The sequence below is a fragment of the Gorilla gorilla genome, chromosome 5, assembly GCF_029281585.2.
Source record: "Gorilla gorilla gorilla isolate KB3781 chromosome 5, NHGRI_mGorGor1-v2.1_pri, whole genome shotgun sequence".
In the NCBI taxonomy this organism is placed as follows: domain Eukaryota; kingdom Metazoa; phylum Chordata; class Mammalia; order Primates; family Hominidae; genus Gorilla; species Gorilla gorilla.
In genome coordinates this window covers 171,367,523-171,395,083 of record NC_073229.2, presented here as the reverse complement: position 1 = coordinate 171,395,083, position 27,561 = coordinate 171,367,523, and the positions used below count along the sequence as shown (strand labels likewise).

The window sequence follows — 27,561 nt, the reverse complement described above, 5'->3', positions numbered from 1 at the left end:
AGGAAAAGGGTAGAGGTATTCAAAGAGACTCCTTACTATGGATAATTTTATTCTAGGAGGTGATCCAATACTGCCTGAACATCCTTCCTTTAACAGTTTCAAGTTTATCAAATCATAACTGTCTTTCCTCTGAAGATTAAGAGAATTTTTCTTTTATTTTAAAATTGTGCTTGAATATGTGATACTCTATACCTACAATTTCCAAGATGACTCATCATTTCCATATCACCAACCAGTTGTCTTTGTAGATCAGAATTAGGTCCAGAGTAGCAGAACCCCTGTCTTCCCAACAGGATTGGGCATCATTTCATGCCTATGTTCTAGTCCTTAATTTCATCCCATCAAATCACTCTCATTTGTAATGCCTGTACACTTTTCATTAAGCTGTTTTCAAAGAAACGAATTTTGATAATGTTATGCGATTACCAGAGAAACTGTAATTCTGGGTCTTTGTTTCAATACTGTGATTAATTTTTTCCTTGTTCAACATGTGCAATTAGTTAATTCAAAATCTTAAGACCTGTATAGATATTTTGGGGTCTAGTACTCAGCCAAACACTCTTTTACAACTGTCTAAGGTTATGTCTTACTTATGTGCATATTAAGCAAATTACAAGCTTTATAAATACGCAAAGCACAGTACTGTAATAAAATAATAAGAGTATAATGTAATAAATGAGTTTTTGTTTCTATATACATTTACTTACGATACTGGGAAAATCTGATGCTAGGGTGTCAACTCATTGCTACAGTACATTATAAGCACCAAATCTCCCCTCGCTGTGCTGGAATCTGAACAGATTAACTTCATTTGTCATACGGTTGTTTTTTTCCATGAGAGGACTTTGAACATGAATTCTCCCTTGATATTTAAGTTATAAAGTCTTGATTATTAATGTATTTCATATAATAATTTTCCTTCCCTTTCATTACTTTAGAATGAAAGCACACTTATGTTATTCTCTAAACAATGATGCATCTATCATCAAATAATAAAAGTCATATAGAAACTGTAAATCAGCGTATTAGAATAAAGAAAAAACATACGTCTTTAGAAATATATTAACTTTAATATCAAGATTCAGCTTTTCTGGTGTTTAATGTATTTACAGGGGAAAATATTCTATAAAATTTCATTAAGGGAAATTTTCTTAACCCCTGAGAATAAATAATTATTTATGTGAAAAGGTTTTACAAACAATAAATCATTATATAAATCAAGAGGTAAAAATATTAAACAATAATATTAGGTCCTAAAAAAGTCCACATACAATTTAGTTTTCAGTCTTAAAAAGCTTCACATATCATTAGTTATAAACTTATGCAAAAACTTAACATGATTGAGAATACTGGTCATACTATACTAACTCATGGTGATGAAAAAAGACCAGAAGAGAGTTGTAGCTGCTTATCAACCCATGACTTGCTCCTATTTAAACTTCTTTAAAGGAAAAAACAAGGTATTAAGCTAAATGGAACATATTCTGATACTGCAACTTATCTGTCTTACTTATCAAATTCTCAGTTTCTATGGGAGCAAAGAACCTCTCTTTTGCATGTATAAACCTAATGGCACATATTAACAAGGCTCACCAATATCAAGGAAGAGGAACAAAGGTGATATGTGTTTCCTAGAGCTGCCAAAACAAATCACCACAGCATGGGTGGCTTAAAACAACAGGAATTGATTCTCTCACAGTTCTGGAGGCCAGAAGTCTGAGATCAAGGTGTCAGCAGGGCGCTGCCCTCTCTGAGGGCTCTAGGGGAGAATCTGCTACATGCCTCTCCCCTAGTTGCTGGTATCGGCAGCTATCCTTTGCATTCCTTGGCTTATAGCTGCATCACTCAGTTTCTACCTCCTTCATCACGTGGTATTCTCTGAGTTTCTGTGTCTGTGTATCTTCACCTCTTATGTGGACACCAGATTAGTCTCCACCTTAATAATCTCATATTAACTTGACTACATCTGCCAAGACTCCATTTCTAACTAAGGTCACATTCATAGGTACCAGGGGTTAGGACTTTAAGATTATCTTTTCTGGGAAAACAATTCAATCTGTAACAGAGGACGGGTAAGTAAAGTACACACCCCTAGTATTCTACTATGACATACTGTTGCTACCAATTCCTTTCAGGCTACAGAAGATTGAGATGCTGTAGCTACTACTATCGGCAAATTTGTCCCTGTGATAAAAATTATACAGCAGACAAATCCCTGAGCTGAGTCTGGCAATTGGCATAATAAGCTACATGCTAATTAACGAGGATATTTAAAATTGTATGTTTTTCCTCAACTTTCAAAGTATATTTACTTTTTCTTTTGTTTGCTGATTTAAAAAAATTCCATCTTGCATCCTGGTTGGTTTTAGCCTACTTTTGTTTTACAGCTGAATTGTGTGCTGCCCTCCTCAATTATATGGTGAAGTCCTAACCCCCCAGTACCCAAGAATGTGACAGTATTTGGAGACAGTGCCTTCAATTCAAACAAAAATTAGCCGGGCGTGGTGGTGGGCACCTGTAATCCCAGCTACTCGTGAGGCTCAGGAGAATCGCTTGAACCCAGGAGGCAGAGATTGCAGTGAGCCAAGATCATGACACTGAACTCCAGCCTGGGCAACAGACCAAGATTCCCTCTCAAAAAAAAAAAAAAAAAAAAAGCAGCTCAGCAAACCTCAAGCAGTATAAATATGAAGAAAATAATAGCTAGGCACATCATTGCCAAAGTGCTAAAAAACCAAAGATAAAGTGATAATTTTGAAAGCAGCCAGAGAAATAGGACTCATTTCACACAGGGGAGTAAAAATTCAAATAACCACTGATTTCTCATAGAAACAAAAAAGGAGGGCAGAAAATCGTGAAATAACAACTTCAAAGTGTTGAAGGAAAACCACTGGTAGGTCATAAAACTCATAATCAGAAAGTCCACTACAAATGCTTCAAATTAATTACAAACTGTCATTTCATGTAATTTCAAAATCACCAAAAACTGTATTTCACTGATTCTAAATGCTATTGACGCTAGGGCATGCCATTATTTTTATTTAGTATTAACAAAATTCACAAAACATTTTCAATTAATTATAAGACACCATTCATTAATAAAAACATTGCAATTTCAGAGATGTAAAAATGTTAAAAGTACAAAATAAGTAAATGCTAAAGTCAATAGTCCTCTTTCAAAAAGCCAAATCAAAATCCTAGCAAGCTATTGTGTGGATATTGACAAACTGATTCTAAAGTTTATATGAAAAGGCATAAAACCCACAATAGCCAACATAATACTGAACAAGAAGACCAAAGTCGGAGGGCTGACACTACCCATCTTCAAGACTTGCTACAAAACTACAGTAATCAAATCAATCAGTCATCCCTCCATATCTGTGGGGGATTGGTTACAGAAACCCCTCTGATACCAAAATCCAATAATGCTCAAGTCCCTTATATAAAACCGTATCGTATTTGCATATAGCCTATGCACATCCTATGCACATTAAATAATCTCTTGATTACTTCTAATACTTAATACAATTTAAATGCTAAGTAAATGATTGCTATCTTGTATTTTTATTTTTATTATCTTTTTATTTTTCCCCCAAATATTTTCAGTCTGTTGATGGTTGAATCCAGATGTGGATCCCATAGATACAAAAAGCTGATTGTATTAGAAAAATAACAGACAAATATATTAATTGATCTATCTTAAACAGAATAGACAACCAGAAATAGATCTACTTAAATACAGTAAATTGCTCTCTGATAAAGGAGCAAATACAATTCAATGGGAAACAGATAATCTTTTCAACAAATGGTACTGGAACAACTGGACAATCATAAGCAAAAAAAAGAATAAAAAAAGAAAAAAAAAACTCTAGACATAGAACTTACATATTTCAAAAAATTTAAATCAACATGGATCACAGATCTAAATGTAAAATGCAAAACTCTAAAACGTCTACAACATAACACAGGAGGAAATCTAGGTAGTGATCTTGAGTTTGGTGATGGATGTTTTAGATATAAACCGCAAAAGTGTAATCTCTGAAAGAAAAATTAATAAGCTAAACTTAATTAAATAGGAAATATCTGCTCTACAAAGACACTGTGCAGAGAATAAAAATAAAAGTCACAGACTAGGACAAAATATTTGTAAAATACCTATCTGATAAAGGTACCCTAAACATACAAAGAATTATTAAAATTTATCAATAAGAAACAAACAGCCCAACTTAAAAATGGGCAAAAAATCTGGACAACTCATCAAAGCAGCACATGAAACAAAGAAGAATATGAAAAGATAACCCATATCATGTGTCACTAGGGAATCGCAAATTAAAGTAACAATGAGGTAACACTACACATGTATTAAAATGGCTAACGTCCATAAACTGGCAATACCAAATGTTAGTAAGGATATGGAGCAAAAGGACCTCTTATTCAATGCTAGTGGGAATGCAAAATAGTATAGCCATTAAGGAAGACAGCTTGGCAGTTTTCACAAAGCCAAAGATAGTCTAGCATATGATCCAGCAATAGCACTCCCAGGTATCCAACTGTGTTGAAAATGTACATCCACAAAAAAACTGCATGTGAACATTTATAACAGCTTTATTCATAATGGCCAAAAAAAGCAAAAACCAAGATATCCTTCAATAGGTGAATGGAAATACAAACTGTTACATTTGTAAAAGAAATTTACTGATAAAAAGAAATGATTTAGCAAGCCAGAAGACTAGAAACATTAAATGCATATTGCTCAGTGAAAGAAGTCTAAAAAAGCTACATGCTATATGTATGATTCCAATGACAGTCATGTGTCACTTACAGATGGCTATGTTCTAAGAAGCCCATCAGCAGGTGAGTTCAACATTGTGTGAACATCATAGAGCATACTTACACGAACCTAGATGGTATAGCCTACTACACACCTAGGCTGTATAGTACAGCCTATTGCTCCTAAGCTACAAACCTGGAAAGCATGTTACTGCGTATTACATATTGAATACTGTAGGCAACTGTAACACAAAGGTTAAGTATCTGTGTATCTAAACATAAAAAGGTACAGTAAAAATGTAGTATAAAAGATTAAAAAATAGTACACCTATAGAGGGCAGTTATCATGAATGGAGCTTGCAGGAATGGAAGTTGCTCTGGGTGAGTCTGTCAGTGGTAAGTGACTGTGAAGACCTAGGACATTACTGTACCCTAGTGTAGACTTTATAAACACTGGACTCTTAGTCCAGACTAAATTTATTTTTAAAAATTTCTTTCTTCAGTAATAAATTAACCTTAGCTTACTGTAAACTTTACTTCATAAACATTTTAAATGTTTTAACTTTTTGACTCTTTTATAACCCTTCACTTACAAACACAATGTAAAACTATATAATTTTTTCTTTATATCCTTATTCCATAAGCTTTTTTATATGTTTAATTTATTTTTACTTTTAAACTTTTTTTTTTTAAAAAACTAAGACACAATCACACACATTAGCCTAGGCCTACACAGGATCAGGATCATCAATCTCACTGTCTTCCACCTCTAGATCTTGTCCCACTGGAAAGTCTTCAGGGACAGTAACACACACGGAGTGATCATCTCCTATGATAACAATGCCTTCTGGAATATTTCCTGAAGGACCTGCCTGAGGCTGTTTTTCTTAAATAAGTAGAAGGAATAAACTCTAAAATAATAAAATGTATATTCTAATAAATATATGACAGTAACAGTCATTTGTTATCATTATCAAATATTATGTACTGTACACAATTATATGTGCTATACTTTTAGACAACTGGTAGCACAATAGGTTAGTTTATACTAGTATTACTACAAACACGTGAATAATGTATTGCACTAAGATGCTATGATGTTATGACAGCTATAACATCCCTAATCTATAAGATGCTATGATGTTATGACAGCTATAACATCCCTAATCTATAGGAGTATTTCAGCTCCATTATAATCTTTTGGAACCACCATCATATATACAATTGTCACTGAGTGTAACATCGTTATGCAACACATGGCTATATATATGATATTTTGGAAAAAGCAAAAACTACAGAGACAGGAAACAGATCAGTGGCTGACGGGTCGAGGATTAGAGAAAGAGTATGGATAAACAGGTGACACATATTGGTTTTTCGGTCAGTGAAACTATTCCACATGATACTGTAATGGTAGATACATGACATTACGCATTTGTCAAAATACATAGAATTGTTCAACACAAATAGTGAACCTTATTATGTTATGAACATTAGTTAACAACAATGTATCAATTTTCGTTCATTAATTGTAACAAACTTACCACACTAATGCATGTTAATATCAGAGAACACCATGAATGGGGGGATTGAGTTGGGGGAATGAGGGTGGTATATGAGGTATATGGAAATTCTCTGTAGTATCTGCTCAATTATTCTAAAAATCTAAAATTGTTCTAAAAATAAAGTCTGTTAATTTAAAAACTGTGCAAGTTAAAATCAAAGAAATGTGATATGGTTCCCTGTTTTAGGTATCATAATACAGTAAGAGTTAGAAATAGAGAGACAGACCTAAGACTACAACTACAAACTTCAAGATATCCCATTTTCTGTTTAACAATCAAATACTTACTAAGTACCTACTATGTCAAAAAAGTCACCAGTTACCTCATCATGACTTAGCTGTGATTATACCTATCTTTCCTTACATCTCCCAACTCTCTAGTCTCTATGCTTGCTTTTTACTCTTTGCCTTATTCCAAGTTTCGTTTCTCCCAAACCACGTTTCTCACTAATTCCATGAAATGTCATGAGAATCAAATAAGACAATCTAAGATAAAACCCTAGAGCTCACAGGTTTCCTTCCTCTACTTTAAGTTCACACTTCTTACCTCTACTGTTATTACAGTTGTTATAACTATACTGTTCTCACATTCTCTTCCACCTTTATTGTCAACAGGTTTTAACCAAAATTTTAGACATTGAAAACTAAAACTTGACTAGAAGAAAGTAGCCACTTGAGAAAACAAATCAACTTTTCCTTAGAAATTAAAATAAAAGAATCAAGTACTTCCCTTTTGGTATTCCTATAAGATTCAAAATTTTAAAAATTTCCTCAAAATATATATTAAAAAAGATTGTGCTTTTAATGCTAACTACATAAATATTATATACATACACATATACAACTACACATGTACATAAGATAAACAATATATGTCTCTCAAAACTATTGAGGGAAGGGACTATATCCTTACTCATATTTCATGCCAAAATAAGTTCCATATAAATCAAAGATTAAGTATAAAAAATAAAACTTTAAGAGTACTACAAAGGCCAGGCTTGGTGGCTCATGCCTGTAATCCCAGCTCTTTGGGAGGCTGAGGCGGGCAGATCACTTGAGGTCAGGAGTTCGAGACCAGCCTGGCCAACATGGCGAAACCCTGTCTCTACTAAAAATACAAAAATTAGCCAGGTGTTGTGGTGCACGCTGTAGTCCTAGATACTCAGGAGGCTGAAGCATGAGAATCACTTGAACCTGGGGGGCAGAGGTTGCAGTCAGCCCAGATCGTGCCACTGCACTCCAGCCTGGGCGACAGAGCAAGACCAGGTCTCAGGAAAAAAAAAAAAGAGTATCACAAAAACATATAGGGGACGATGGTTAATAAAATTGGGGTGAAAAAGTTTTTCCAATCAAAGCCCCAAATTCACAAGTCATATTAGAAGAGATTTCTATGACCAAACTAACCTACTTCTACAAATTTATCTTACGGATATACTTGTATATGTAGACAAAGACATATGTAACATAACATCACAACAGAGTAAAATGAACAGCAGACTGAAAATGATTATGTGTCCACTGATGAGGAATGGCTGAATAAATTGTGGCACTTATATAGAACAGAATATTATGTAGTTATGAAAATGATTCAGGAAGATTTAAATGTGCTGATATGAGACAATCTATGGGATATGTTAAGTAAATACAAGTTACAGGAAGAATATGTAATAGCTTCCCTTTTATGCAAAAAAAAGCAGGGGAGCTATACAGAGATTTTTTCTTTTATACATACACTGCAAATCCTTCCAGAAGGACACAAAAGAAATTTATGTGGTTGCTGAAGAAAGTAAGATGGATCTAAAAAAGAAGGAATCTTGCTTTTATTGTATATCCTTTGAAGTTTCTGAATCGGTTTTTAGATTGCGCATAAGGTCCATCACACACAAAAAATCAAAGACTGAAATTCAAGAAAATATAATAGTAAATATCCTATACATAAGATAACTGGGAGAATTCTTACCTTTCTCTGCAAAATTTAAGCGAATGTAGTATGGCAGGCCTCTTCTGACGTAAATTCCATAAGTGTAAGGTGTCATCAGCCAAGGCACTCACAAGCGCTCCCTTAAAAATCAAGCATAACACATTTCATATATAATATATTTTATAAACATGAAGTCTACTCAATAGCTGCCAGAAATATCTCCTTCCCAAATTTCAAAACTTTCTGCCAACAGATTTAGATCTAAGAAACATTTGCCTCACTCAAATTCAAAACAGCAGATGTAAAAAGTGTACGTGTATTACATGCATGTAAATACGTTAACTTCTTCAATACTTTAAAGTATAATTTAGTATCTCATAAGCCAAAAGTATACTAGGATCTAGTGGAATAGTATGGTTAAGGTCTAGTTATTTAAAATTAGAGGTCAGACTGTAAGTTACTTTGTAACTATTATACATACTTCCTTGATTAGCAGAGCAAAACATGGTATGAAATAACCTCCACATTTCATTTGGCTTAAGACAAATTCTTATGGAAGTACTATACTCAGATCATAATTCTACTACTAGAATGGTACGGAAAATAAACATAGCATTTGGCACACTGTAACCTCCATGTCTGAAGGTTTGAAATCTGACTAATTTAGAATGTTAAAATGTCTGATACAACTAAATATTATTATTTATAGGGAAGAAAAGGCCTGGCAGTATTTGAGAATCATTTAAGTGGCTCGTTCTCACCCAAACCCAACAAATCAGAATTTCCAGAGTGCTATGGTTTAGACGTGGTTTGCAATGCCAAAACGCATCATGTTGAAATTTAATGGCCAGTGAAGTGGTGTTGAGAGGTGGTGAACCATCCCTCATTTGGGTCATAAAAGATCTGCCTCTGTGAAGGGTTTAATGCAGTCTCCAGGGAGGGAGGGAGTTCTTTCCCTCACAGGATGGATTAGTTCTTATGCTAGTGAGTTGTTATAAAGTGAGGCTGACCTCTTTGCTCTCCTGGCATGCACCAGCTTCCCTTTCTGCTTCTCTACCATGTTATGAGGCAGCATGAGACCCTCACCAAAAGTCAGCCAGATGCAGCTGCTCAATCTTGGACTTCCCAGCCTCCACAATCAAAAGTTAAATAAATTTCTTTCTTTATAAATTACCCAGACTCAGGTACAGTTGTAGCAACAGAAAATGGCCAAAGACACAGAGCAAAGACCTATGGAAGTATATTTTGAAAAACCTTTGAGATGATTCTGATTTAAATTGTGAATGCAATGTGATAATTGTGAATAAAATTAAGACTCTCTAGACTAGAGCTGATTTATTAAGACATCTGAATGTTTTTCCTCAAAGGACTCAGAAATCTATCATCAATACTGAAAGAATAAGACAAGAGATGTAACATGCAGAATTTACATTAATTTCAAAAAAGATTTGCAAGACCAATCTTTTAGGGTATTGTAAGAAATTGTAAAGTCTCCCCCTTCCAAAATAAGAGTTTCTCATCTACTCAGAAGAATTAAAACAGCTGTCAGGACAAGATTTATATTAAATTATCTCTCCAACTCCTTTCCACCTTCAAAATTCTATGAGGGCTACCCTAGTGTGTAACTTCTGTTGCCAGGACATGACAACTGGAAAGCAGAAATACATAAAGTCCACACTCTCTCCATTTCACTAAAAGCATCATTTTATCTACATCACTTTGAAGTAGAGAAACTCAAAGTATTTAGGGTGTCAAAGATTTGTACTGCTATTTCTTATTTCCATCAAATATCAGGCGATGTCATCTTCTTTCTTAATGTTTACCACATCTTAAAATCTCAAGGAAGAAGAGAAGACATAGAGCCAAAATAGCAATAACAGCTGTCCTCTTCTTATGGTGGCTCCTTCACCTATACAGTATACAGTTTTCCAAATCTGAAAGCAAATAGGTGCACCTAATTGTCAGATTTCCACTTTTTAAAACAAAAAAAACCCTATCTTTATGTATTTATAATGTATTTATAATTTAACAGGTCAAAAAAAATGGCCCTTCCAAAGAAGTCTATGATCTATCTTATTGAAGAGAAAATAATACTTAATATGAATAAAAATAGCATAAATTTAAGATTTCTAACATTTAGGTTACAGTAAATGATTTACCGCATTTTATTAACATTGGCTCAAATGTTGATTTAAAAAATAATCTTAACACAAGTATAAAAATGAAGAACAGGTCAGGCGTGGTGGCTCATACCTACAATCCCAACACTTTGGGAGACTGAGGCAGGCGGATCACGAGGTCAGGAGTTAGAGACCAGCCTGGCCAACACAGTGAAACCCTGTCTCTACTAAAAATACAAAAATTGGCCGGTGTGGTGGCAAGCACCTGTAGTCCCAGCTACTCAGGAGGCTGAGGCGGAAGAATCATTTGAACCCGGGAGGCGGAGGTTGCAGTGAGTCAAGACCACGCCATTGCACGCCAGCCTGGGTGACGGAGTAAGACTCCATCTCAAAAAAAAAAAAAAAAAAAGACAGAACAGGTTAATAGTTGCCAGGGACTGAGGGTGAGCAGGAGTTCAATTACAAAGGGATTCCCTTAGTGCTGAAGGCACTTCTTTATTTTCCCTTAGTGCTGAGGGAACTGACCTGTATCTTGATGTGGTAGTCCTTACATGCATCTGTACAGGTGATAAAACTGAACTACATGCACAAACACACAAATGAGTCCATATATGAACTAAAGAATCTAAATAAAGGTCTATAGTCTAGTTAATAGTATTGTTTTGATGTCATTTTCCTGGTTTGCTATCATACTATTGTTATATAAAATGTAACTATTGGGAGAAGCTAAAAGAAGGGTACACAGGCTCTCTCTGAAACTATTTTTAAACATAACCATGAGTATAATGATTCCATAATAAAACATTATTTAAAGGAGGAAAAATAATCTGAGTCTTCATATATGGCTTCGACAACTTTCTACATTTTAATTAAAAAAAATTTAACATCTTAAAATGCCTAATATACAGTTCTATACAGGATACTGAAGTTTTTAAAAACACATCTTCTGACCTTGAAAAATCTAGACAATTGAAAATTATTTGGATTATAGTTTTATGGAGGTTTTTACAATGTCATAATTATCTTTTTACACCCATGATGCCTTTCTTAAATCCTCTGGTATGAATATAACATTTATCAAAAGCCAGAGGTATTCAGGAATTTATTTTCTCTCACATACATTTAAGAAATTATTCCACGGAGCCTAAGGGTTTAGGGACTAAAATAATGTCCACAATCTATCCTCATATCTAAGGAGATCAGAGCCTTTTCTGAAGCAATTTCTCTTTCTTCCTTCTATGACCAGCTTTCCCTCTCTATCAGTACTTGCAGTTAACATCTATTGTCTGAGCTGCTCGTATGCTCTTAAAATATGCAAAAACAGTGTTTCCTATGCCGATAAAATGCTGTTTTCTCTAGCTCCTTCTATACTTTCAAAAGGAAAGGCAACATCAATTACTTAAAGCAATTAAGTGACACATTTGGGTGTTATTTAAGAACGCTGGGCAGTAACTACTTTCTAATGAATGAATGTTGGTTTCTTGGTTGTATTTCAAAGCAATTTATTAAAGAAGCACACTCTTTGATTTGTAATAAGCTCAATCTTTTAAAAAATATTTTAATATAGATTTCTATGTTACACAGTATTCAATATCCCTGAAATTTAAATGCAGCACCTTTTACCAAAAAACATTTACCTTAGGCCTTTCAATTTACAACACTGTCTTGAGAAAACATTTTACATTATTTATGTAACTGTCCATGACGGTACCTTAAAACGAATTACTACTATTTCTGATCCATTATAAATTAATTTTTGTTCAAATATGTAAATAAATTGTGAATGCATGTAAGAAATCTGAAAGACTAGAAGTGGCCCTATTTTAGATATAAGTAGAAATGATTAAAACAATTCACTAACCTCATTAATCAGGAACTGGAGCTGGATTACTGCAGCTCCACTGTCATGCTGGCAATAACATTCTACTCCTGGACGACCAAAGCTGTAATTAATTCCATTAAGGAGTTTATGGTATTTGTTCGGTTTTGAGAAACTGGTAAGTTACATAATAGGCTGATAAATATTCCAATGACCTCATATTCAATACAGGCCATTTACTCAAGTTGAGATTTAGAGTTAGGTTTGTTACACATCAATCTAATAGTTTCTGTTGAGAAGTCTCAGAGACTACAGGTTTAAACAAAACAAGCAAATTAGAAGAAAATGAATGATTAACATCAGCAACATATTAAAACAAGATAATATATAGGTAATACATTTTATGCTGGCCCAAATTATTTTCTTCATCTTAAAATAACAAAAAGAAGACAAAAGGTGGTTGGATCTATAGAACATCCAATTTTGCTGAAGTCAGCAAACAAATCTGAAAAGTAGGCAAATGTCATTTTGGAATGTTGCTTTTAGGAATAGTAATGACTTTACTGTCATTTTTCATTTCTGCAGTGTAATCTTTAAGTAACGCTAAAAATATAATGAAGAACCACATAACTATGTTTCTAATTGAAACATGATTTTGTTTCACCAAATGAACGTGTCTATCTTTTACTACAGGCATGGATACTGATTAAAATGAATTGGCATACAATAATAACAGCAAATATTTATATAACATTTTCCACATTAGGCATTATTATGAAAATGTTATTTATATCAACTCATTTAATCCTCATAACTCACGAAGAATATGTTATTTCCAACCACTTAAACAGATAAGGAAACTGAAGTACAAAGAAATTAAGTAACCTGCCCCAAGTCACATAACTAGAAGTAGCAAAAATAGAATATAAATAAGCATTCTGGCTCCAGAGTCTACACTCTAAATTAATAAAGTATGCTGAGTAAAAACATCAAAACAGAACAGAAAAAAAAACTGTACATTTGTAGAACTCACTATGTGCCAGGCACTGTTACATGCATTTTACCTTCATAAACTTGAAACAAGAAGGTAGTCATTTTAACCGGCTGCTAAACTAATCTCATTTTGCCAGTTACTAACTATTACCCTAAAGTAAAAAGCAAAATGTAAAAATAAAATTTGGTGGGATTTAATAAAATTATAGTTGCCAGTATATAAATTCACATTCAGGTATGGTCTGTTTCTATATTCTATTAATACATGCCACAAAGTTCTTAATGAAAAAATTGTGCCATAGGTTTAATTCCTATTGGCTATGATTTCTTCCTTTGGCTTTCTAGAAATTTTCTAGATGGTATTCATTTTCAAGAGTTTTTTCTATTTATTACTAGCAATTAATTATATATTTTATAAATTAACAGGTTGAGTATGTTTAGCTCACAGTACCCTACTCTTTAAACACCTAGAATTATTGTTAGTAGTAATAGTAGTAGTAGTAATAGTAGTAGTAGTAGCCATAATAGTAATAGTAGTAGTAGTAATAGTAGTAGTAGTAGCCATAATAGTAATAGTAGTAGTAGTACTAGGAGTAGTATTTTTGCTATACCAGTTGCTCAAATACAACTGCAGGAAACTAGAATTCAAATTAATAGTATTGGCAATGTGCAAATCACACCGTGATAGGCCAAAAAAAGAAAAGTCTGTATCTCTGTTCACCCATTTATTTTTTCAGAAAAAGAAACTGCCCTTCTACCCAGTATAGTGACTCTAATTCTAATCTCTTCAGCTAAATTATTCTTTCTGGCACCAATCAGCATATTTTATAATTCCCATTTTACATGAATGTCAAACCTCTCTTCTGAGACCAGATCGGAATCAATGAATAAGTTGATTTTTTTAAGTGAGTTACTGTAGAAAATCATAAAAATTATACTTACTGTAATATTATCACAAAACATACATAATATTGCTAATGTTTTGATATTAGGCAAAGACATTTTCTTTAAGTATGAATCTATTAACTAAAAATCAGAGTTGTTTTTCTTGAGTAAAACATAGCTATGACTATCCAGGTTTAAGATTTCCAGTTTAACTTCTTAAAAGGAACTTTAAAGATAATGTCAACCAATACGAGTGCAGCATTCATATACAGTCTATTTCTTTTCCAGTCATTTATAGGTATGCACCTATAAATCAGGAGGGAAATTTTAAGTGACTGACCTTCATGAAGTCTTTCAAACGCATTCATCTTAGATGTTTGTTTAAAAATGTCTCTTTTGGCATTTGTACTTCATCATTTTATAGAATATTAAGGTGATCTACCTGATTAGAATATCTAATATAATAGACATAAACAGATTGGGAATACAGAAAAACTGATTCTTGTTAAGTAAAGAATAAGCAACAGGTCTACTAATTTGAGCCTTCTAAGAAGTAGTTTACTGGTGTTGAAATTTCAAATTGCCATGGGCGTCAATCAATGTTTTCTCCAAAGAGAATGAAAAATGTCTATAAATTCAGGAAGTCAGTTACACAGAGGTCAAGAGACGTTTTACTCTTGGGCTATGTATGACACTACTCTAAACAAAAAATGTACTTTTAAATTGATATAACATAGTTCCTTAACTTCTAGCTAACATGATAAAAATAATTTCTTAATAAACAATAAGAACCACTTACTGAGTAGCTACTAAATGGTTAGGCACTGTGCCTTAAGTACATAATTGCACCTAATCATCACAGTAATTCTGAAAGGTAGTTATTATTCATGTTTTACAGGCGATATATCTAAGGCTCAGAGAAATGATTTTTCCTCAAAGTTACTTATTTCATTCCCTTTTCCTGTAAATAAGGCAGTATTATAAAGCTGCAGCTAGCCCCAAGGGGTCCTACCACCAAAACTGCCCTATGGAGTAGAAGAAAAACTCATAAGTTATTACTCCATAACAAAAAATTTAAAATTAAGTTTTAAAGAATAGATAATGCCTACATATAATCTTGAGATACTAACATAGAAAGGACACAAATTTCAGAGCAAGTAGTTCCCTATCCTGGTAGTTTATCAGAATTCTGGCCCCACTGCAAACTTGCTACACCCAAATTTCCAGAGGAGATGCCTGGGTAGGTTGTTCATTTGTTCATTTATATTACTTATTTACTTATTGTGCCACAGGAACCATCTGAGGCACAATGAGACTTGAAGACCTCTATTTTCAAGTTAGTTCATATGCCCTCTGCCATTAGATGCTGTGATCTGGAGAGAATTATTACAGGTCTTAACTCTCTAATCTATAAAATGCATATAAGACCTATCTAGACTAGCTTGCAGAACTGCAGTGAGGATTAAACTACATAGAGTGTACTTACCAAATGGTATCCATTATTATTTAAGACAATGTATTATTCACTATGTTGGCTAGAACTAAATGTTCCCTGACAGTGGACATACCATTATAATACAAGAAAATGTCAACATTGAATTTATCACAAAACATTCATATCTTTTCACATCTATAATTATTATTCCTTGCACACATGATTCTTCCTAATACTGACATTTCTGAGTGAACATTTTTATTAAGAAATAGTCAAACACTATAATGAAGATCTGCTTAGTGATTTCCACTTACTGTGGCTATGTTCACAATTAAATGAAAAAAATTAAACGTCTGAAACTAAAATGAAGAAAAACCAAAAGATTATACACTGAACATTCCTGCAAATTTATTAAGTGAGGAAATATTCACTTACTATTCTAATATTTGTTTTTATATATGTATGCATCAATTATAAGGGAAAGGTAAATATATTTTTCTGTCACTGTATCTTAGCTTGTAACTCTAAACTTCAATGTATTCTTTTGAAGATAATACAATATTCCTATTTCAGATACATTTCTGCTCTCGATTTTTCTATTGCTTGACTAACAGCTATGATATCTACCTAATCCCACTAGTAATTCTTGTTTTTAAAGCAAATCAGTTAATTTATCTGACCCATGATATATGTCAGATAATTCCTGCACAGCTAGACTCATGGTCCATGTCCAGACAAGCACCATTATCACTGGCGTATTTATGAAGAGAAGATGTATGTGACAAAGTTAAAACAGATCAGGAGCACAGTCTTCGAACACAAGGCTGTGTAATTTAGACATGACCCTCTATGTAAGCAATAGGAAAAAAAGAAATAATCACAGGAAAAAAAAACATGATAAAACTAGCAGTTAATGAATAAGCAGGAAGAGGTATACAGGACACATGAGCAGAAACAAATGCCAGAGCCAGTAAAACCTTATCTATTTATTTTTTTTTACAGTAGTGTATATCAAATTCAAAACAAGCATCACTCTAACTGCCTAAATGGCTTTTTCTGGTTGATTGGTTGGGAAGGGAGGAATAAATGAGGAATTGGGAGGCCTTTAAGTACATCACCATCATCATCACCATCATCATCACCAGCATCATCACGGAAGCTGAGATTTACTGAACACTTAAGTTGTGATATTACAATACTACATATGTATTATCTCACAACAGTTCTCTACGATAAGCTCTGTTTTTACAAATAAGGAAACTCAGGCACAAAGTTTAGGTAACTTGCCCAATGCCACTCACCTAGTTAGTAAAGAAGCTGAGATTTGAACCAAGGCAGTCTAATTCCAGAACCCACAGTATAAATTACCAACCCTTATGGCATACACGCAAGCAAACACACACACACACTCACACACACACAGCAAAATATATTAAGAGCCAATTTTCACATGTAAATGTTATTTCCTGCTTTATTATAAATCATCTTAAAACTGGAAAAGGAACATATATTTATAATCAACGTTTCACAACTGGGTACTTAATAAACCCAGATTGGTCTAATTCTATAAAACTAGACCAAATGTAACTTGTAGTAAATGAACATCATACACCAATTAGACAGTAAACAATATGCTAATTTAAAGAATAATATACTACAGTCATTTTTCATGTTAGCTTAGGGTACCACGTTTAAAAATTAATTTTAATAATGAAGCAATATGGCCCAGCAAGATAAGCAAAAAGCTAGAATTCTGTATTCTAATTCTAGTTGTAATTTTGAGAAAACCTCCTTACGAATATCTCCACGTATAAAATGATCAGCTAAAAAACATTTTAGAGCCTACAGCTACTGAGAGGACCAATACTTGGCAAAATTAAATAAGAAATAGAAATAAACAAACAATCTTATCTTTAAAAAGTATACGGGATCAATGGCATACACGACGTTAGAATACAGAGCACAACCACATATCTCAACGGGTGTAGAAAAAAAATCTGACAAAAATCAACACCCTTTTATCATTAAACTCTCAACTCAATAAAACCAGAAATAGAAGGGAATTTCCTCAACATGACAAAGGGCATCTATGAAAAACTCACAGCTAACATCCTTCCCAGTGGTGAAGGACTGAATGCTTTCCCACTAAGATGGGGAAAAAGACAGCATGTCCATTCTCACCACTCATCTACTCAACATGGAATCTAATGTTCTAGCCATGGAAATATGCAAGAAAAAAAAGTTTTCAGAATAGAAAGAAAAAAAGAACTATCTTTATTCATAGGTGACATAATCTTATATATAGAAAATTCTAAGAAATCCACTAAAAAAAACTGGAATGAATAAAAAAGTTCAGCAAGGTTACATAATACAAGACCAATATACATAAAAATCATACCCTGGCAATGAATGATCTGTAAATGAAATTAAGAAAATAATTCCACTTACAATAACATCATAAGGAATAGAATATTTAAAAATAAATTTATCCGAAGAAATGCAAGACCTGTAACATTAAAAACTACAAAGTACTGCTGAAAGAAACCCTAAATAAATGAAAAAATATCCAATATCCATGGAACAAAGACAATATTATTAAGATGGCAATAATCACCAAACTGACATAAAGATCTAAACAATCTCTATCAGAATCCCAGCTGTTTATAGAAATTGACAAGCTGGTACTTACATATCATTATATGTAAGCATATCTCACTAAAGCTGTTAAAAAAAAGAATTAGCTTGTATGAATGATAAATACTAACACCATATATGAATAGGTAATAAAAAAAGGCAATGAATTTAAGGCAAGCAAACACTAGAATTATTCAGGAAAACAAATTAAAACATACGATAGTCTTAAATATATTTTTGTCTGAAACATTTAAATATTTTTCATAAGCAGTGAATGAATTTAACTACTTAGCAACTTAAATGCAGCACAGTAGGAGAAAAAAACAAGACAACGGTTTAGCATTTTTGCAAGTGAGCTACTTATTTCCTTCTGTCCTGCATTTGACTTTTTAAATTTATTTCATCCACAATTTAAAAACAAGATGTATTTAACAGATGAGAAACAACAAAGAAAATTCAATATTCTTGTAAACAAATAAGAATGTTGATCATGTGAAGAATAGTATGGTCTTAGAAATACATGTAAGTAAAAGTCCAAAGAAAAATATCTTTCCTTGTAAATTAAAATCATTTGTATTTCTCACTAATAATTTAAAATCTACATTAATTCCCAAAATATGTTGATGAAAATTGCTCAGGAAATCCCAATTTTGGATATTATAATGACTGAAAAGTAGTGAAAAGAAGTCTTTGGTCCAAGATACCAAGCTGAACATATATGTATGCTGTCATTTCATTCCAAGATCCCTTTAAAAAAGTAAAGCCAAAAAATAAAGGACTAGAAAATATAAAAGAAGAAGTAAGCAATATAAAGGATCATTTTAGAACATGTAACATCCAACATGAGAAAACAAAGGAAAAGAAGAAGAGAAAGTATCAAAGAAATAATAGAAGAAAATAGATTTTACCCAGCTTCTAATGAACATGGGCCCTTAGATGGAAGTACACAGAATGATAAACGAAATTAGTCCCAACCTAAATACACCACTCTAAAATGTTCCTTAAGACCTCCTACAGACTTCCAGGTAAAAAGAAACAAAAAAAACAAACAAGCGACCACTTGCAAAGAAATGATCAAATTGCTAGTTGCTAGAAAACAGTGAAGTAATGTCCCCAGAGTTATAAAGATATTCAAGCAAACCCCTGACAAGATCTAATTATAGAACAAAGACTTTTAGATATTCATGGGCCTCAAAAATCTTATCATTCTTTTTGTAAGTCATTTAAGACTATGCTCCAATAAAGTGAAAGAGTAAACCACACACACACACACACACAAAACCAGGCAATGACAGGGAATCTAATAAACACTGAATTCAACTCAGAAAAAAGATGAAAAAGCCCAGGAGGAAAACAGTACAGTTGACATAAACAACACTGGCCCAGCTTAGAGAAGAACAAGGAGGTATTCACTGGAGGCAGGTTCATGAGAACAAGAGGGCTCCAGAGATGTGACTCCATCCTTGAGAAGCCTGAGGCATTTAAGCATGAGATGACAGCAGCCAATGCATAAGGGAAGTGGGGGAGAAGGAAGAAAAGCAGCTGTACAAGAAAGGAAATGTACTCAAAAGATATCACTTGACTGTGGAATAAAAAAGTCATCACAGGAAAAGAAAAAAAGGTATAATACGTACTGTTCACCCATTTTCAACTTTTAGAATCAAACTAAAAGTTTATATTAATTACACGTGACTACAGTTTGCAAAGGAAAGGAGGAAGAAAAAGGAAACAAACATGGAAAAGTGATGGGTTAACTTTCTCATTTACAAAGTAGGGAGCCAAGAGCTAGTATGCATAATTAACAGAGCAAGAAATACAGAATTAACTATAAGATACTTATTGAAATTTACAAAGGTAACAAGGAAACAAAGTAAAAATAGGGACAAGACTACAGGGGAGGGGAGATATGAGGCAAATGCTCATTTATCAAGGCAGGAAATCAACTGATAATTTCCAAAGCTGAAGAATCAAAAAACATTGGCAAGAGATTTTATTTAGAGTTAGCAACATGACCAGAAACAGTTAAATGGATCCTTCTGGGGAGCAGGGGTAGGCATGGGCAAGGTAGGGCATGCTCTTTTCATCACAGCCCCCACTACACTATACTACTTAATCTTTACACCATGTATATACCTTTGGAAAGGTGGTTACCTTTAGTGTGTTTCTAAAGTGGAGAAAAGTAGCAGTACAGAATTAGACATACAATTATTGGGTTTATTTCATTATGTTATTGTATCCCTCTAACTGACTTATACCATTAATACTAGAAACCCTGAATCAAGATCTCTCTCTAAATCCACACAACAGGAGAGCCTTGTTTTCATACCTCACATTCTGGAATTTTAAACCACTTACTTAGTCTCTCTCTCTCTTCCCCATAACCACTGGTTTCTTTCTAATCCTACCTGCTGTCATTCACTACTATACAGACTTGTGTGGCAAGAAAAATGGGCACATTAAGGGGAAACAAATCAGAGCTTCTTGTACTAATGATCCTAATTACCCTCCATGTTTGCTCATTTAGTAGCTCCTAGGAGGTAAAGATAGGAAGCTATAGAATGATATTCCTTAACCATGTTTGCTTAACTCATCAATTTTTCTTATTTGAGAACTTTAATAGGCACTGAGGGTACAAATCTCAAAAGTTTAGCAACAGAATTATAAAAGCAATATAACAGTTAGGTCTTCAGTTCCTCCAAGTAGATAAGAATTTCATAGGTAACAATATTACTTGGAAAAAAAACTTTTCAATTATTCTCACAAACATCAGTTCATTTGAAATTTTAGCATGTCTTACGCTATTCTTATATGTTCATGCCATTCTTTGCTTTCCCTCCTTGCTTATTATACAGTCATACTGAATTCTGTACCTACTTCCTTTTCCTTCAGTTGGGACCATCTTTGGCTGAATTACACAACTATGTTTGACAGCCTATGCTATACTTCCATCCTAGAGTGTGGAAGGCTTTCAAACAGTCTCAGGTAATAGGAGCGTGGTAATCTGCTCTCTTTACTCCCAAAGCCTGGAAAACCATACGACACATAGCAGACACTCAATGAATGAATGAGTTTTCTCAAAACCTAAGAAACATGTTTTATGTCCAGTAATATCTTTTTCTTTTTTTTTTTTGTAAGGGTATCACTCTGTCACCCAGGGTAGAGTGCAGAGGCACAATCATGGCTCACTGCAGCCTCAACCTTCTGGGCTCAAGGGATCCTCCTGTCTCAGCCTCCAGAGCAGCTGGGACTACAGGCACTTGCCACTACCCCTGGCTTTTTTGTTTGTTTGTTTGTTTGTTTGTTTTGGTAGAGCCAAGGTCTCGCTATGTTTCCTTGGCTGGTCTTGAACTTCCGGAGTCAAGCCTCCCAAAATGCTGAGATTACATGCATGAGCCACCATGTCTGCTCCAGTCATATCTCCTTAGCTAAGATTAGTTCACTTTTCAGAAAACCAATAAAAAGTATACAACAGTGGAAAAACGTTCTAATCCTGTCACTATCAGGAAATTGGACTCGATTTTCTCTAGGATCCATTATAGCCCTTAAAATCCCATAAATTACATTTCCAGCCCATTCATTTTATCTTCAATGACTTTTGTAGGTTGTTATTACAATCACAACGATATTTCCTCTTATTGCTTATTCTTCCTTGTGGGATTTGTACTGTCAGCAAAGTAGAAACAAAAAATAGTAAAATAAACAGGCCATGGGCCCGCAGTCAGTGATAAAGTCTGAGAGTATCGCTCCTGGGCAAGTTTTCACTACCGTCACTACCACTGTGTATTATGAAAATGTCTGACACACATATTCTGACAACCTCTACTTTTATGAAGAATGAGACAGTATCAAAACTGGTATATTCATTATAAATTGTTAATATTTTTTAAGATTATATATCTTTTCAGAGAATCTGTTCTTCAATTATTTTCAATGAGGAACAAGGCAAAGAAAAGTAATGATATTATTCTAATCTCTACAGAAGGGACATATTCAATTTTCCAACCTAGGAATGGAAGACTAGAGTACACATAAAATAGAAAGCAACTGGAGAACTGTGATATCCTGTGAGGTTTCTGGAAATACATTTATATCTTGCAAAGTTTAAAGAAAAGAATAAGGATCATGATATTTTCTATGAACTACATTTAGAAATGACAATAAATTATCCTATAATAGTATATGTTTAATTATATAATATTCTGTGAAAGTAAATTTCTTTGAGTAGATATTCTCCTACTAAACCAAGAAAAAATTTAAGGGAAAACTGCTCCTTCTTACCACAGTAAAAAAGGTAAACCCAAGAGCACAATTTTAATTCATCAGAAACACTGAAGGTTAACCTCTCTTACCATTTCTTTCAGTACATTCTTTTACTTTCAGCAAACAGGGTAATTTAAACCTTTTTAAGTATTTTGATATGCCTTCAAAATGTTGCTACTCTGAATTGCCTTACTACTCTGAATAAAAAGTCAGTAGATGATTTTTACTTTTAATGGCCTAAGTCTTGAAGAGATTTAACCATAATGTGATTATTTTTCAATAACAAAGTTAAAATCTAAATACCACTGTAATGGGATCAAAGAATATTGATGGAAGCATTTGTGAAAAGAGGATGAGCTTTAGATTAGGACCAATACTGTCCTTTATTTTGTGTGAACATAAAAACAATTAAAAAAAATTGAGCATCATCAGAAACCTTTGATTTCTTCATCCACACTGTTATGGGGGATAAATGAAAGTCAATAAATAAAAGCAGCAGTACATGATATATTTATCCTACTAACGATAAAAAAATAAACTTTCTGTAAGTAGCAGGTTACCAGGAAAAAATGAAAATACATTAAACGATCTGTAATAACTAAAACAATTTAACTGTGCTGTAGTTTTCTCATCTGTGAAACGTCATTTGCATTCTTAACCTGATCAGTGTGAGGATCACCTGCAACTTAATTTTTTAATTTTATTTTAATTTAGTTTAGTTTAGTTCGGTTTATTTTATTTTATTTATCTGGAGACACAGTCTCACTCTGTCTCCCAGGCTGGAGTTCAGTGGTGCAATCACAGTTCACTACAACCTCTGCCTCCCGGGTGTGAAAGTGATTCTAGTGCCTCAGCCTCCCAGTAGCTGGGATTACAGGCATGCACCACCACACCCGGCAAATTTCTTTATTTTTAGTAGAGACAGGGTTTCACCATATTGGCCAGGCTGGTCTTGAACTCCTGGCCTCAAATGATCCGCCTGCCTTGGCCTCCCAAAGTGCTGAGATTACAGGCATGTGCCATCGCACCTGGCCAAGCCCTGCATGTTTAAGAATAGACTTTTCAACCATAATTAGACTTCAAGGTCTTTTATATTGCTCGTTCTCTTGACCAGTGATAAACTGCTAGGAAGGAAAAACACCATAACTCAAGACCTGGAACTCCAGTTCCTTTCCAAATATTTCACGTAACAGTTTCACAGCCCTGTCTCCAAAGGCAGTGGCAGAACAAAAAGGCAGTGTATTTCCTCATGGTTATACCACAGATCTCAAGATGTTGTGACTGCTTTAAAACGACATCCTCTCTATATACAGTAATTAACATGTTTCTTTTCTACCATCTGCCTAAGAATACTGCTACCCAGCCTGTCAAACACTTAAACCAGTATTTCTCAATTTTGGCTCTATATCACAAGCATCCACAAAGATTTAAAAAACAAAAAATTACAGATGTCATGCCCCTTGCCATGCTCACTGAATCAGAAGCTCTAGAGAAGAAATCCAAGCATGTTTGGGCATTGTTTGTACATTTTGGTTTTTTCAGCTCCACAAATTATTCTAATATATAGCCATAGTTGAGAAACACTGGGAAACCTTGTGGACGTAAGTATAATTAAGCATTACCTTCCCTAAATAATCTATTTATATACATATAATCTATTAAATAACTTCTCTGATTTCCTTTTTTTCTAATTGAATAATCATGAATTCCCTATCTCCTCCCAGGTCTTATTTTCCAAATGTTTAATAATTTCCTACTCTCATGTAAATTAGCTTCTGACTGACTTAATAGAAATATGCTCAAAACAACAGTTTAGTAAGTCTTTACCAAAGATGAACATAATGAAGAGCACTTCATCTTGTATATTATGGGCTATGAATGTGCTTGCAATCCAAAGCCTTTGCCAACTGATTAATTACAGTTTTAGAGTACCCCATTCCACAGTTGCACCTACTTGATAAACGTCAGTTTTAAAACCTCTTTTTGAAGACCACCTATGTTTTCACCAATAAAAATTAATATCAACTTCTCTTTTCCAGTGTAGTGTGTAAGGAGCATGGAAATCATTTTATCTGAACAAGAAGTAAAAAGCTGAACAAACTGGAAAATCAACAACTCTTCTTAAAGATCTGTAAGAGAAGTGAGACACAAGAAAAACCACTGCACCCAAACTGGAAAGACAGACAGGTGGATACAGAGAATCACAACTTGCTGAAAGCAGAAACCCATAAGCACAAACCTCTGTGAAAACCTGTGTCCGGGTAAGGAAGCAAGCACTGTAACTGAGGAATAGCTGGAGGCTCAAAATAGACAAGTCAGAAAGTCAAAAACTCTAGGGGAACCCAGTCATAGAGATGTCCCCACATCTTTGTAAATTTTACCTCTAAAGCTTGAGCAGGTTCTCACAATGAATATTGGAGAAAATTCCCTCATGCTACCAGCAGAGGGAAGAGAAAAGGCAACCATTTTTAAATATGCAAGAGCATATTCTGTTCTTAACAAGGACTGCCTTCAGAAATAACACTTTTACGAGAGCCTAACCTGCTGGGGTTTTATCAGGGACCAACTAACCTGAGAGAAGAAAAATCACTCACTCCAGTGGGCCCGAGCCTTCCAAGTAAAGGAAGAGAAGTACGCAACTCCGGCCCACTTTAGCCATCCTACTCCACCTAAAAGGGAGTGGGAGGAAGTGTGGGGAGAAGAGATTAAGAAGCACTCCTGAAGTTCACAGTCCAAGAGCACAGACTCACTAAAAAAAACTGACACCTAATGACAGGACTATAGCACACTTCCCTTCCCCCCACACCATTACCAAAGGCCTATTTGCAGCAGTTCCTTTTACTTAGTACATCATGTCCCGATATCAGGAAAAAATTAAAAGGCAAAAAATACAGTTGGAAGAGATGGAGCAAGCATCAGAATCAGACTTCGAAATGGCAGTAATGTTGGAATTATCAGACTAGGAATTTAAAACAACCATGATTTATATGCTAAGGGCTCTAATGGATAAAGTACACAATACCAAACAACAGATGGGCAATATAAGCAGAAAGATGGAAATTCTAAGAACCAGTCAAAAAGAAATGCTAGAATCCAAAAACACTTTAACAGAAGTAAAGAATGCCTTTGACAGACTCCATAGTAGTCTGGACACAGCTAAGGAAATAGTCTCTTAACCTGAGGATACCTCAACAGAAATGTCCAAAATTGAAAAGCAAAGAGAAAAAAAACTGGAAAAAACAGAACAGAGTATCTGAGAACAGAGAGACAAAAACAAAAGGTGTACATGTAACAGGAAAACCAGGAAAAGAGGGAACAGAAAGAAATATTTAAAGCAATAATGACTGTGAATTTCCTCTAAATCAATGTCGGATACCAACCACAAATTCGAGAAGCTAAGAAAATACTAAGCAGAATAAATGCTAAAAAAAAAAAAAAAAAAAAGCTACACCTAGACATATTATATTCAAATTGCAGAAATCCAAAGATTAAAAAAAAATCTTGAAAGAAGCCATTGGAAAAAACACCTTACCAACAGAGGTGCAAAGATAAAAATTATTTCTGACTTCTCACAAGAAACCATGCAGGCAAGAAGAAAGAGAAATAAAACATTTAAAGTGCAGAAAGTTAAAAAAAAAAAACAACTGGAATTCTGTACACTGCAAAATTAGCCTTCAAAACTGAAGGAGTAATGAAAACTTGCTCAAACAAAAACTGACAAAATGACCTGCGCTGCAAAAAATGTCAAAGTTGTTTTTTTCTTAAAGAAAATGACATAGATCAGAAACTCAGCTCTACATAAAGGAAGGCAGCATCAGAGAAATAAATAAAGGCAAAAATAAAAACTTTTCTGTTTCTTAATTGATCTAGTAGTAATAGTTTCTTCAAAATAATAACAGCAACAATGTATCCAGTTTATGTATGTTTACATATATAAACACATACGCTTATATATAGGTGAAATGAATGACAGCAATGACATAAGTGATCAGAGTAAAGAATTACAATTTCTTTTTGTTATTACAAGGTACTCATATGACCTGTGAAGCAGTATAGTGTTCTTTCAAAGTAGACTCAGATTAACAGTAAATATATACTGCATATTCTAGAGCAACTATTTAAAAAAATAAAAGAAGTATAACTGATATGCTAAGAAACTGATATGCTAAGAAAGGAGAGAAAATGTGGAACCATATAAAATGCTCAATTAAAACCACAAGAGGCATAAAAAGAACGGGAAACAAAAATAGAAACAAAAACAAGGGCAACAAATAGAGAACAGTAACAAATATGGTAGGTATTATTTGAAGTATATCAACATTCATTTTAAACTTCAATGGCCTAAATGCACCAATTAAAAGACAGATTGTCAAAGTGGATCTAAAACTAAGACCCAGCTATACACTGTCTGCAAGAAATTCACTTTAAATATAAAGACACATATAGAATAAAAGTAAATAGATGAAGAAAGATATGCCATGCTTTCACTAATCAAAAGAAAGCAAAGTAGCTATATTAATTTCAGACACAGACTTCAAACCAAGGAAAGTTATTAAAGAGGGGCATTACAAAATGAAAAAAGAGTCAATTCTCCAAGAAGCACAACAATCCTTAAGGTGTATGCACCTAAGAAGAGAGTGTCAAAATATATGAGACAAAAACTCATAAAACTGCAAGGAGAAATATATGAATCCTCTATTACAGTTGTAAACTTTAACATCCCTCTATCAGAAATGGACAGATCCAGCAGGCAGAAAAAAAAGTGCCAACAGAGCTGAACTCAACACCACTCTTTACCAACTAGATATAATGGACATCTACAGTCTACGTTATCCAATAACAGCAAAACACACATTCTTCTCAAACTCACATGGAACATTAACCAAGACAGAATATATTCTGGGCCATAAAATATATCTCAAAAAATTTGAAAGAATAGAAACTATACAATGTCTGCTCTTGGAACATAATGGAAGTAAACTAGAAATCGATAACAAAAAGAGAGCTGGAAAAACCCAAAATATGTAGAGATTAAACAAAACAATTCTATTAACACTTGGGTCAAAAAAGATATTAAGAGAGAAATTTTTAAATGTTTTGAACTAAATAAAAATGAAAACAACTTATCAAAATTTATGGGAAACACAGAAAATAGTACTT

General features: G+C 33.8%; 1 protein-coding gene across 9 annotated transcripts in view; it reads right to left on the bottom strand.

Moving 5' to 3' along the window:
• The window catches only part of STXBP5 (syntaxin binding protein 5), a 190,254-nt gene that overhangs the window by 146,655 nt on the left and 16,038 nt on the right, over positions 1-27,561 (bottom strand). For all 9 annotated transcript variants that reach the window (XR_010134391.1, XR_010134392.1, XR_010134393.1 and 6 more), the window contains exons 3-4: positions 12,237-12,318; positions 8,295-8,395 (exon numbers count right to left, since the gene is read on the bottom strand). Coding sequence is in view for 6 of the 9 variants with exons in the window: in XM_055392020.2 (XP_055247995.1) it covers positions 8,295-8,395; positions 12,237-12,318 (183 nt within the window). In the remaining 3 variants the exon portion in view is untranslated. The remainder of the gene's footprint in view (positions 1-8,294; positions 8,396-12,236; positions 12,319-27,561) is intronic.